Source organism: Podarcis tiliguerta (assembly GCF_965153285.1).
Source record: "Podarcis tiliguerta genome assembly, chromosome: 1".
NCBI lineage: Eukaryota > Metazoa > Chordata > Lepidosauria > Squamata > Lacertidae > Podarcis > Podarcis tiliguerta.
Window position 1 is genome coordinate 106139755 of NC_139534.1, and position 13840 is coordinate 106153594.

Genomic DNA, 13840 nt, shown 5'->3' on the forward strand with positions numbered 1-13840 from the left:
GGGGTATATGTCAATGGCTATAACCACCACATTCAGAGCCAATATTACACAATTATATCCACATATGTGGATATAATTGCCCTGGGTATAAATGCAATGTGATCTTTCCAAAGGCAATTTTATCATTCGCTGTCAGAACAGAAAATGCCAAGCTATACTGATTGCTGGCTTCATCTCCCATGGCAATGTCCCTATCAAACCCAGCAACCCACAAGCAAAGAGGAGCTCCCAGGTAATCCCACAACCTAGAACGGTTGGTCAGAGAACCAATTATGACACCTTGAATACCTTGGAGGAAAAGCAGGCTACAGATGTAATAAAACAAGGCTCAGGTGTTACTGGGACAACAACCGCTGAGGAGCGAGGATTATGCGGGACAGCTACCCTTGAAACAAAGTGCTCTTGGTGTTAAGTACATCGAAAGATGTACGCCATGAAGTCAACAGACATGTGATTGCAAACACACGTGCTAACAGGCAGATACACTCATTAGGGGCCTTTGAATGGCTGCAGCTCCTTTTTTGAGTGCACACTCCTTGGCAATCCTGCATTTGTGTTTGCCCTGAGTAATGTGTGAAATGACCTGTGCAACTCAGCTGCAATTGCAAAAGGGGGGAAAAGAAGTTTCCACTTTCATAATGTTCTATCTCCACAGTTGGAAGCAATATGCATCTGAAAGCCAGTAGTGGGAATCAGAAGTGGGGAGAGAGCACTGTTGCACTCAAGTCATGCTTTGGGGCTTCCCATAAGTATCTGGCTGACCAGAGTGAGACAAGGATGCTGGACAAGATGGACCAGTGTCCTGATTCAGCTGGCTCTGATGTTCCAGAAAAACATTACGAATGCAGCGATGGATGCAGTTATTATTTCCTAGGCATAATCCTGCTGATGCCATCCTTGGTGCAACAAGAGGATGCTTTCAACAGAATGGCAAAAACAGTAACCACCCCAGCCTCCAATGCTTCACCTAACTGGTATCAATGATTTCAGAATGTAGCCAAGGCCATCAGCAAGAATGACATCTGCCTATGGAGATGAAGGCTGCACCCAAAGCCATAAAGTTAGTACTATTTATTTACACAGTTAGAGGAGATAGAAACTTATTGTCTAGAGCAAGGGGCCATCTGTGTAAGAGCCGGACTTTAACCCAAGTGCTCCCTGCTGAATTTTGGGAATTCACACTGAAGCTCACGTTTGTATTTAAGAGACAATGCTTTGCCACATTGCTCTCAAGAAATGCTGTACTTGCTGGTGTGCTTTCACTTTTAAAACTGACCAGATTCTGAAGCAGCCTTTTGGGTTTAAGCAAATGCTGAAAGTTAGAAGTACAGTGGCCTTGTGAGTCTCAAACACCACATAAGATCACAACCTGGTGCTCCATGTTCCAGCTCCATGCTTGCTTGGTTAGACTGCTGATTTGAAAACCTTCCACTTTTACTAGAAAGGATGCATACACAGGAAGGGTGAGAAAATCCATCACCTTATCCAGCTTTCGGAGATTGTGGCAGGGGAAAATGTTAACGGAACACTAAACTTTGTAGTGTTGACTATGTGCACAATGTACAAAATTGGTTGTGCAAATGTAATTTGGATCAATAAAAGGAGGGGGGGCATCACTTCTATCATTTTGGTGACTACCTGCCTTCAGATCACAGAAGTTAGCACTGGCCTGGGTTTAAAGACCCTGGACCTCGCAGAGTTTATTGGCTGTCAAGAGACGAAGGGGAGTCAAGCTGGAGTAACAATGTCATCTAAGTAAGGCCCTCCTACTCTCCAAATGGCAATGCGTTGCTTCCACTCACCTCTACCAACTTATAGTTCCTTTCCTTCGGACTGTGGTTGCGCTGTTTCCTCAAGGGCAGCCCTTTCGCCGCATCGAGGCAAGTCGTCAGAAACACGAAGCTAAGGATAAGCACAATTTTCCCTCCGATCTTAGACATCTCTTCCTCCCAACTCCACCGCGCCTCCTTGCCAAGCACACACACTACTCACAAGGCGGGCAGCGCGCACCAATAATCCAACCTCGCCGGTCTCGCAAGAAACCAACCAACCAACCCAGACCCTGAAGGAGGAGAACGGAGAAGGAGAAGACAGATGAGGAAAAAAAACAACCAAGCGAGAGCAATCCTTTTTTCAGCCTTCTGCTTCGAGACTGCGTCTCTGGAAAGGTCCAGAGAAGAAGAGTAGCTCCAGAGTGGGCGCGAGAGAAAAGATTAGGAGAAGGAAGGACTCTCTCTCTCTCTCTCTCTCTCTCCTACACGCGCACGCACGGCGCCCCCCCTCCGCGGCTCGCGTTTCCACTGTCCCTCTGATCTCTCTTGCAGTTTGCTGAGCACGTTTTAATTTACTCGCCCTTGCTGGTGGTGGCCGGGCCAATGATGCTGGAGAGTAACTGGGGAGAAAGCGAGGAGGAGGAGGATCCGAGATGTGGAAGAGAGGAGAGCCGACGGGGAGTGTGTGTGGGGAAATTCCCTTCTTTCACTCGCGGTCCCCCCTTTCAATAATCCTTTGCGCAATCCGGCGTCTCCTCCTTCCGCGCCCGGTCCCCGGAGTCCCTTGAAACAACTCCGGAGCGCGCGGCGCGCTGATCCCGCCGAGCCGCTCCCCTCCTTCCTCCAGGGGCCACAAACCGCTGCCTTTGGCGCCGCGGGGAAGGGTCGTCCTCCCTTCCGCAGAGCTCCCGCTTCCAGTCTCCGCCGCCGGCTCCATGCACCCGGGATCCTCTCGGCGACGTTGGCGCTGGCGTCGCCGCCACCTCAGCCCCGAACGGGAGGAACCCGAGTCTCACCGCTTTCCCTTCCCGCCGCTCGGCGCCGCTTCTCCTCAGCCAGCCGCTCCTCGGCCCGCAGCAGCCGCCGCCGCATGTCCCAGGTTACCTCGGCTGCGGCTGGCGTCGCGGCAAAGGGCTCCGCTCGGGCCGCGGACGAGGCGCCTCTCGTGGAGCTGGCATTTTGCGGGGGGCGCTCGCTTGCTCCGGCTCTCCGCCCCCCGCCCGGCTCCGCAGGCGAAGGACTCTTTGTTCTGAAGGCGCTCGGCTCTTTCCTCTCTCTCGACGGCTCTTCGCAAAGTTTCCCCGGGGGCCGAGGCGTCCCTTCGACGCCCGAAGTTGCGACTCCTCCGGCACGAGGCGCTTTGCCCCCGCCCGGCCCAGAGCTCTGCGAGGCAACCCAGGTCCCCTTTGCTCCGCTGCCGCCGCCACCCGTCCTTCTTTCCCTGCGCAGACTCGTGCCAAGTGCCGGCCGCCCCTCGGCTCAGCTCCCTTTCATCTTGCCCGCCGCCCCTTTCTTCGCCAACGGCCTCTTCCTCCTCCTCCCGCCGAGATCAGACGGGCTCCGGGGCGCGGATCTGCCCCCTCTCGGATTTGGCAGCGCGCTCGCAGTCTCCTCCTCCTCCCGAGCCGGGCTTGCCTCTGCAGCTCTTTGCCCTTCCTACCGGGGAGGAATCTTCCGCACTCGCCCCGCGGCTTTCCTCCGACGCGCCTGCAGGATTCCTCCCCACAGGCCGAATGAATGAATGAGCGGCCCGAGGAAAAGGAATTGAAGCGCGGACTGCCAGCGCGCGCGGGCGCAGAAAGCGGCATGTTCTTCGTATCTGTATTGCAGGGAGATAGGGAAAGACATGAAGAGGGATCCATGAAACGAGTTCGAAGGAAACATGTCGCATGCTGTTTAGGAGCAACACCATAAATGAGCCCGGGATGGCTGTTTCTGGGGGGAGGGGGGAACCCTGCTGTCTCTTAAGGCGGGAGCTTGGACGGGCCCGTTATTTGTTTGTTGCCTGGGGCTGATGGGAATTGTAGTCCAGACCAGCTGGAGGGCACCTGGTTAAGGGAAGGCTGTCCCTCCCCCCCCCCAAGTGGGTAAAACAAGTTGCCTGTTAGGCTGCCTTGAAGCGACTCCTTTTGTAGACACGGGAAAAACCGAGCTATCCATGACCCAGCCGAAAGGTTTGGAAATCTTCACCGTCTTCATCATATGTCTCACATACTTTGCACCTATTCCTCACTTGAGCAACCTTCCTGCTCTACTTCTCCTCTTCGCCTGTGGGTCATTATTTACCTTCTTGGGAGTATTGCCATGGTGCATCTGCCCCAGCGAAACTGAATGCCTTCACCTGCCCCCCCAGCCGCAACCAAACGTCTCTTGCTTCTCTCCAGCCACAGCAGACGCTGTAACTCGCAACAGTTTTGACTTCACCCGCAATGGCATATCTTCCATTGTCTCTAGAGAGACAGACAGACGCCAGCAACAGTGGTATTACCACACTAAAGGCCACCTATAAACAACAGGATTTGTAACAGGAACAAGTAGCCACACAGCAAGGTATTGGCTTCTTAAACTTTTATTCTAGTGAAGCCAGTGGCGTAGCGTGGGGGGGCCGGCCGCACCGGGCGCAACATCTGGGGGTTAGGGTTAGGGGGCGCAAATCCACGGGTTAGGGGGTGCAAATTACTTGCCTTGCCCTGGGTGCTGACAACCCACGCTACGCCACTGAGTGAAGCTTCCTAATTAAGACAGAATAAATCAAAGTTGAAGAGCATTGGTGCACTCACATCCGGCAGGTGGGCTTCTCATAGGCATCTGGTTAGCCAACAGATGCTGAACTAAGATGGGCTTTTGGCCTGATGCAACAGGGCTCTTCATATAAGTGTCCTGAACTGGACAAAACTAAAGCAAGATTAAGAAATAAAACAGGAAAGCAACATAACCATGACAAAAGATTATTGTCCTAGGGACAAACCACACCGCAAGCCAAGGGGCACCCACTCCTGTTAAAACATATACACAAAATATAGCCAGGGGAGTCCTATAAGAGCTTGGTTCAACCTAATCATTTTACCAGTGTTCTCTTCACGTTTTAAGAATCATGCACCCACAGGGCAAGGGTGTTCTTGTACAGGACTTGAAAAACTTGTTTAAACTACTTTTTAAGGGTAAAAAGGGAGCAGACAAACCTGAGCAGGAGGAATAGCCCATTTCTTTGTTCTTTGGGGTCAAAAGCCTACTTTGGCACATGCATGGAACCATGTCAATGCTCAGAAGGCTTCGCAGGTGCAAGGCATGGACGTGTAGGTGCAAAGCCATACAAAAACAGAAGCCACCCAGTGGTGGAGGGTGGTAATGCACCCTTACTGTAAGAAACCCAAGATGCATCACTGCGAAGAAGTCTGGTTTGCAGGCTGGGGCGAACCTGTATCACATATGCTTAATTGTAAAGGTTGTATTATGTTAATCAACAAAAGGGTACTGGGGAGACTTGTATCTTTTCCCCAGCCATTCCCAGTAAAAAGAAAACAAGAGCCAGTCCCACCCTGACCCCTCAGCTTTCACCTTATCCCAAGCAAACCTCTCCAAGTCAGTGGATGCTAGTCAATGGTCCACAGCAGAGGTTCTCAAGCTTATTTGGAAACCCAGCCAGATGGGCGGGGTATAAATAATAAATTAATATTACTGCCCCCTTTTCAGGAAAAAAACCTCAGTGCCCCCCCTGGAAATCTACCTTCTTTAAGCAAACAGAATGTTGCAGTGACAAATCTGCCTTCTTTTATGTATCTATATTTCTGCCTATGACTTACAAGAAATATATTGTAAAAACCCATGAGGCGGACCGGAGTGAAGCCTGCCAGCTCAGTCTGATCCACCCCAGGGCCACAGCATGCCTGCCACTGGCCAAATAAGCAGGCCAGCTGCAATCCACTTCCCAGGCCTGACTGAAGTCTGGGAAAACCTCTTGCACGGCAAAGGATCCAGTGGAGGCGACGGTCACCATCCTGAAAGTGTTGTTACACAACAGATCAAATATGTCCGAATGGTTTTTCAAAATTTTATTCTCTTTATGCTTCCACTGCCCTTATTTTTATTCAATGCTCCACAATTGCAACCAAGGCTATTACTGCCCCCCTGGATTGTTCCAGCACCCCCCAGGGGGTGGTACTGCCCATTTTGGGAAACACTGGCCCAGAGTATTGTCAAGCATATACAGTACTCCTAATAACTTCAAGAGCAACACACTCCTCTCACAACGGCCACATAATGTTCACTCCACACTTGCAAGCAATTCATCCTTCATTGTGACAGCATGTAGACTTGGAAACTCCCTGTCCACTGATATTAGACAGGCCTACCTTCACCGTATTGTTTTTGATGCCTGCTAAAAATTGTTTTCGTGCTGACCTGTTTTTAATGTTGGCTTTCATTGTTGCTTTTCAAAGATTCAAAATTGTTCTACTATGCAAACCATTTAGAGGTTGCTGTCAACTAAGCTGTATTTAAATAAACTTTGTTAAATAAAAGGCTCACACAGAATATTGGTGAATTCTTTATTAAGCAGAACATAGCTAGATTTTGTCAAACAGTTTCTCTCCGCTTAACATGCATTGTTACTTAAAAGCCAATGTAGGATCTGCTTCTCTTCTTCCTCCCTACCCACATGGTACCCAACTTCGTGTTAATTGTTCAAGGTGTAAAAAAAGTCATGTCTGGAAGGGAAGTATTTTGGGGGAGGTAATTAAAAATGTCATTTAAAATTTAATATCTACAAAAAAATCTAGGCTATATGTACATTATTACCAACAGAGAGGCATAGGAGCACAGTGCAATTTAAGACTTAGAACTTGTGGCTTCGAGGGCAAGTCTAGGGCTATAAAAATATGGGCCTCCATTAGCTTAGAGACCAATAAATTAGCCTTGAGCTTCAGGCTCCATATGGTAGGTCCTGCCTCCACTTTCCTCCTAAATCTGACCACCTCTATAGTTGCACATAAATGCAGGAGATACTTTTAGGGCAGGGGTTGCTGAAATACTGGCCAAGGTCGGCACATTTGGCAAATGGACAACACAGGGAAGGTTTGCATATTTCAGTGCACTTTTGTTTGTGGAAAGTGTTTTGGTAGTCATGTCACTTCTTGGCACATCCCAGCTGCTCCAGAAACACACTTGCCAGCTGCCATAGATAAATAAGTTAAGTTTTCCATTAGATCATTAGCTTTACAGCAGCCCTGTAAAAAAAGATCCATTTGATCAAGTCAAGCGCAACACAGAGGGGCAAGAGCAGCTCTTAAACCCGGCATGGGCCCTTTCAACCTTTTTCACAAACAAACGGAGCTCAAAGCAGCAAATCTAAAAATCACACCATCAAACAGAGAGTAAGACCACAAGAATGCTTCATATTATAAACCTCCCAGGATGTATGTTAACAAGCAAATTTCCCACATTCGTTCTGATATGATGAAGCCAGCCCAATGTAAATCACATTAAGAGGTGACCGTCAGTATTTACTGCTTTAGGGAGAAAGTATAAGCCCCTTGATGAAATATACCAACTATCACCATGAAGGTGCATTATTTTAATCTTTTCTGTAGAAAATGTCAAGTAGATAAGTGTGTGCAAGGTAAAACATTGTGTGTGAACCTACAACTCTGGGAAACTGGGATAAGAATTAGCTGTCATCCTACACCACTTTTAGCTTGATAGACTGACCTATCTACATGTGAACAGACCCTGTATCATCTTAAATTACTGAATGGAAGAGAATATCTGAAAACAATTTCTGTTCTTTGGATAAGTTTCAGTTGTGCCAAGCACCAAAACATTTTAAAGTTGGGTTTTTTAGATTAAAAAAAGAATAGCATTAAGCCTAATTAATATTTCTCCCATTGCCCCCCAATGCAAACACAGGAAGTGTGCATCGCTACTGCAGACACTGCAGAGATTTCCACTTTCCTTTTCAGGCATTAAAGTACAAAATGCACAACACAACAAATCTCAAGCGTGCAAGTGCATCTTTCAGCATAAGCATCCTTTAAAATATCCATCAGCAGGAACCTGAGCATTTCCCAATTATGTGCATTTGGAAAAGACAAGCACTGGAAAGACAATGTCTGTTTTTTCTGCAACACACTGTGTCACATTGACTCTAGAACCTAGACCAGAGTACAAAGAATGTGGGGAGTGGGTGGTGGAACAACCTCTCAGGAAGTACATAAGCTACATGACTCAAACCCTCATTTTCAGCAAAAATAAAAAATAAAAACAATTAGTTTTTGGATGGTCCCATATATTTCAAACTCTGGTCCCAAGGCAGCCAGACTCACAGCAGTAGGTAGCCTTCAAAGGCTCACCCCTGCTTTAAAAGTGAGGGCAGGGGTGGATAATCACCACGGAGGGGCAGCTGAGGAAAACCACAAGTTGCCAGGCGGATACACAGCCCTGTATGTTGCAATGTGGTATTTGGGGAACGAAGGAAAACAACTGCTAAATACACCAACTATTTATCTCTGCAGGCCTACGTGGATTTGAGCCCTGCAATGTTTGTTCCTTTCCCCTTGCTCTCTATGCTTGCCCTTGGGGGGAGAAACACCTTCCCTCCAACAAATTAAGGTTCAGAGACCAAACATACCCCGCCCCCACACCACCAAAAGTGATCTATCTTGGGTATTCCTAGTCTTTCCGTTTCTACGTGAAATTCAACATGCAAGAGCTACTGATAATGTGGGTTTCAGAGAAGCATAAGGTTCAAGCTTGCTTGCTCCAACACAAGCAATCTGTTATTTGGTATAGTGAGGGCTGCGATGTTTCACTGTCCCCTTCTGGATAAGCTGGCTAGATTATGAAGCCAAGCAAGTCTGGAGTGCAATCTTGATATTTTGTAATATTCTCTTTGGCAAGAAATCAGTTCTTTCAGAAGAAGACCACCCAACGTCCTGCAATAAAAACCATTTTACCTGCTTTTCCCAAAGATTGATCATACAGGCAACAAACAGCCCTTTCAAAACCTAGGGAAGTTGTCGTTCAGGCCCATCAGCCATATCATACCACATTGTAGGTTGAGTGTGGGAACAGTAAGTATCCCCAAACCGATGCTATAATCTTTCCTGGAATGAGAAGACTTGGAAAATATTGGTGTGTGGTGGGAGACAGCATTAGAATACAAGAGACATGCTGACACTGTGTCAAATAAATCTTATGTTAAATATCGGGTCCTGGATATTCTGATATATTGGCCCCACCTAATACTGGCATCCAACTCTACCAAAGTATACAAAGCAAAAGAAAAACAGCAGATGAGGCATTTGTCTCCTGCATTTTCCTTCTTCCCTACCCATCACCCAAAGCACACACAAAAACCTTTCCTGGGGACTATCACATTGTCCTCCTGTACAGTTTAAGTATTCAGTTCAGCTTTCAGACATACCACCTGACCTCATTCAGCCAGCTAAGTCGTCCAGTTCCCCCTGAAGATGTTACTGAAGTCCTTCTGCTAATGCAATTGTGGAAAATGGTAACAAAAACATGCTTAAAAATGGCCTGCATTTATTTCATACATCCACTGTCCTCTCAAAGTAGCTTTGTATCATCCTAAGACTGTGTGTGCACATGCACACGGTAGCATTCGTATTTATGAAGACAGAATAGTTGATAAATTTTTTTAATGAAAGCTTTTCAGCTGTTGAACTAGCAGTCTTGCCAAACTGCATCCCTTGATGTTGGGATGAAGTCAGTTGAGTGCAAGGGCAGGCAGTTCCTTAGCTGAATCCCAAGGAATGGATTTTTAAACTATTGAATCCTTATATTTGGTCCTGTCTAGGGAAGGGAAATCCAGGTCATTGTTGGAACTCCCAACTCTCATCTATCGGCATGGTCAATGGCCAGAGATAATGGATGGCCATATAACATCTAGAGGGCCACAGGTCCCACAGCAGTCCTGGTGTAAACTAGGTTAGGGCAGCATCACTTTTATGAATGTTGGAACAAACACCAACATATCTTACCACTGCACTTGATATGTTTGCTGCAGAAGGCACTGCCTGCAACACCAATGCTTCCTGAAACAGCTATGCATGGTGCCGCCCTTAAGCAGTTTGATACAGAAACATAGGGTTGTCATTCCCAGTACTCTCAGTAATCCTGGGCAGAAGGTCTTAGGAATTATTAGGATATATAATATTATTATATCGTGATCTGGCATTGACACAGATGGAGGATGGTGGCAGGTCCCCAAAAGAAGCATAGTTGAGATCTAGTGGAAATGAAGACCACTATTTCCAGCAAAGCCAGTTTATAGTGAACACATTTCAAGTTATTTGTGGGATACCAAGAATTTAGGTGAAATAGAAACTTTTAGATGCTATTTTGACTCTTTCCCACTTCCTGTGAATTTGGCTCTTGGTGCTAAGGCCACACGGCTCAGTATATACAGCATAAAATTATTATTTTTTTACTGTTAAGTTTCAAAATATCTAACATGTTCAACACATGATCAAAAACTCCGTGCCAGCATATGACTTGGAAACACAATTGCAAAATCTTAGTTCTGCCTTTGTTTCAGGCCTTGGCAAGTGGCACTGCACAATATTAGCAACTACAATCTGTTCTTTGGTCAAGTATTATTATTCCTTAATTCTGAATCAGACTTTGGAAATCCTTGCCCTGACCTAGCTGAAGTATTTGCCTTATTGAGAGGCTAAGCAGAGGCTCTTTAAGCAAGCTGGCAGATCTTCAGCTGCTCAGAATTTTCTACTGTTACGCATAATCCTTTGCAATAATTTACTGGAAATGTACAAGTGGGGAGGTTTCCTCCGTGCAAAAAGTTAAAAAAATTACATGGTTAAAGAGTATGAAGTTGAACCATGGATACTCTGACTTCATAATGCATATGTGTGAAAACAGCACACTGCACTTCTGCCAATGAACAGCCTATATATGATTTCTAGTAAATTAAATAATAGCCATTGTAACTGAATTCATTGGAAGACATAGTCAACAGCAACTATTTTCTTAGTTTAGTATGCTTCTGAGAATCAAATTCTCCAACACAATTTTTCTAAAAAGTGAACAAGGCATATTTCTTTTTTGCTTCCAAGGCTATTCTTAAATATTTTGAGGCAAATATCCAAAGATCAAAGTATTTTCATATTGTGCTAATAAAATGGCTGCTTCCACTCGCACAAAGAAACTCACCAGACTAATAGTCTCATTCCCACCCCACACCTTTGTGTATTTGGGAATTGCTCTTGATACACAGGTTGCTACAAAAGCAACTTCAAAAAAATACATACATGTTGTAATGGGATTTTGCCTTGTGCTGCCTACCTTCTGTGGCCACAGCAAACACCTAATTGGTATCAATATAGCAAGAGCAATTCAAGTATCACAAACGGCCCTCTGAGGAGGCAGACCATCAGCATTTAGGTTTCGAAGAGCTGCATCATTAGCTCTGCCAAAAAGTAGAGCAGGAATATGTGAAAGGAGGAAAAGGAAGGTGGTTTGGAATGCTACTCCCTCCCAATCTGGTTCTTCATCTGACCACACACACACACACACACACACACCCCAGAGCTAAAGGCAGACACTCATTAATCCAACAAGCAACACTAGAACTCATCCTGGAAACTGGAATTGTGGGGACACCTTGGAGCTGAAGGAATTCTATACAGGGAAAGGGAAATGTCCACAAAGTTCTATCCTGCTCTGAAATGTTATTTGCTACTTACTCTAATGAAGGAACACTTGGACCCCAGTCTGAAATATCAAGATGGATAAAGGCCCTGGGAGGATTCCTGCTTTGTCCCTTAAAGAACTGACTAACAGTCCTTAAGAGGCAAGTCAACCACCATTGTAATAATAAATACAAAAAAAAAAAAAAAGCACTATGTAAAGGGACAAGGAAAAGACTTTGGTTGATTATTTCATGTTAAATATATTCAAATTAGCTAGCTGTCAATGATTTAATCAGAAGCCTTAGCTGAATAAACTGGCTGGTCTTGCACTCTCAAGGAGGTTAGACTGTAGTCATGAAAAAGGAAACGTCGTGACAAAAGCATTGCAGCATCCTTAGCAATGCCCACCTTGCAGCGCGATGGGGAACACACTCACTGCCAACAGTGGCCGCCGCGATCTCATCGTGACAAACAAATAGGGAATCAGCATTTTAAAAAATGTAAGCCAAACTCCTCCCTAGGGCAAGACCTTAAAGCAATAGGAAGAAAAGCCAGGTTTTGTTTTGCTTTTCACAACACACCAGTTCTAGCTGTTGTTGCCACTTCAGTTTTGTGAGTAAGAAGTCATTCTGTTTATGCTAAGCAGTCCGTCAGTGTTTGGTTCAAGAACCTTGGTCTTTGAGCCACACAGAGTTCTGAGGAGTGTGCCTTGTCTAACAAAAGACAGGGAGAGAACTCAGTCTTCAGTCTCTTCGTATGTTGTCTCGTCAAAAGGACGGTCAAGGAGAGGTACCAGTCGATGCCGGGAGTATTTCAACTGCAAGAGGTCTCCAACTTCATTTATTTCCTTTAAAGCCTGGAAAAAGAGGAATATCAGGTGCTTTTTTTTTCTTTTTTAAGGATTGCTGCATGAAGAAAAAGGTGGGGAAACACAATGGCTAGGATCTAAAGAGATGTTTGCGCTCATGCAAGGGGATTGTATTAGCACAATTGATTTCATTTACCTTTCTGCTTTAATCCATGGCTATGGAATCTGTAGCCTCCCCCGCCCCCCATCAGATCCTAGATTTAAATTCCTATCAGCTCCAGCTAGCATGGCTAAGAGTCAGGGACCATAAGAGTGCAGTATTCCAGAAACATATAGAGGGCGACAGGTTCCCCATGCTTGCTTTAGACAGCCAATCTCATGCTCTAAACTGCTTTTGAAACTCGCTTTACATTTATCTCCAATATTCTGTTTCCTCTCCCTGGAGATGGTGAGCTTCTAGGGAAGGCTTTTTTCTTTCTGTATAGCAATAAGCACATAGCTGATGGAATAATGAAGTACTACTTCTACCATTATTGAACATAACTGCAGTTCAATCCCAAGCTGTGCCTCATTTCTTTATTAAATTATATCCTGCCCGGGTGTGGAGGCTGCCTTTAGCAGCGGCGGCAGCCATGGTGGTGGTGGGCGACAAATAAACATTTTTTTTGGGGGGGGGGGATTAAAAATAAATAAATTATATCCTGCCCTTCGAAGCCCAGGGCAGCATAAACAAGTGATAAAACAATAAAAGCATATTTCAAAATAATAATTTACACAAAACATAATGGCAAAGGCCAATGAAGTCATTGCATTCGTAGAACAACTCACACTCATATAGCAGAACCTCCCTGCTCTCTCCTCACTCTGCACCTTCCCAAAGTCTACTCTGGCAGGTCATCTAACCCTCCTGAACAGATCTGGAGAGGCACCAGAGAGCACAAGTTCCCTCATTCCTATTGATATGAAGAAAGCTAACCAGGACTAGCTTTGTATGTGTAAGGAATGTGAGCTGAGTTCAATTCTGGTACTAAGGACAATTTCCCGGGTTCAGAATGTGCCTGGAGGCACCCTTGTTCTTTAATTCTAGCAATATTATGCCTTTTGCACCTGGCTCTGGCTGGTAGACTTGGGGGTTCTAGTAAAAAACACAGAGTGGTTCTAACAAGCCTGAAGCTTGCTCAACCTGGTTTATACCTGCCACTAGTTCCAATGTGGATAGAACTTAAGTTTGCTGGTTTGCAAAAGCTTCTAAAGCTCTAGTAAGGAAAAACCAGTAGACACACAAAATTTCCTCCCTAGGTCAGCATACATACGTTTATCTAAAGCACAAATCCTCACCCCTTCTTTTCCCGCAACTCTCTTTTATGAAGTCCATTCTTCTCCAGGGACATTGTGTGGCAAGTGTGAGGAAGTAACAACTCTCCTGCCCTACCCACAGTTCGGTAGCTCTTATCCCCACACAACCTATGTGGCCCCAATAACTGACAACAGAAAGTGAATAAATGAGCGCCATATGCCAAGAAACCTCAAGGTGGTGACACAGTTTGAGAAAGCGCCCCCCCCCCCCAACAGAGGCCATAAGCTCTGAATTCAAG

The 13840-nt window shown here is 45.8% G+C and overlaps 2 protein-coding genes across 6 annotated transcripts in view; both read right to left on the reverse strand.

Moving 5' to 3' along the window:
• ISM2 (isthmin 2) overlaps window positions 1-3376 on the reverse strand; it is a 29431-nt gene extending 26055 nt beyond the window's left edge. The window contains exons 1-2 of one of the 3 annotated variants that reach the window (XM_083448451.1): window positions 2353-3329; window positions 1803-2062 (exon numbers count right to left, since the gene is read on the reverse strand). In XM_083448451.1, the coding sequence (XP_083304577.1) occupies window positions 1803-1940 (138 nt within the window). In that variant the 5' untranslated portion in view covers window positions 1941-2062; window positions 2353-3329. Of the gene's footprint in view, window positions 1-1802 lie in introns of all 3 variants that reach the window. The other 2 variants (XM_083448450.1, XM_083448452.1) reach the window with 2 other exon arrangements.
• A 2929-nt stretch (window positions 3377-6305) lies between these two features.
• The window catches only part of SPTLC2 (serine palmitoyltransferase long chain base subunit 2), a 67798-nt gene continuing 60263 nt past the window's right edge, over window positions 6306-13840 (reverse strand). For all 3 annotated transcript variants that reach the window (XM_083448286.1, XM_083448285.1, XM_083448287.1), the window contains exon 12: window positions 6306-12293. In XM_083448286.1, the coding sequence (XP_083304412.1) occupies window positions 12174-12293 (120 nt within the window). In that variant the 3' untranslated portion in view covers window positions 6306-12173. The remainder of the gene's footprint in view (window positions 12294-13840) is intronic.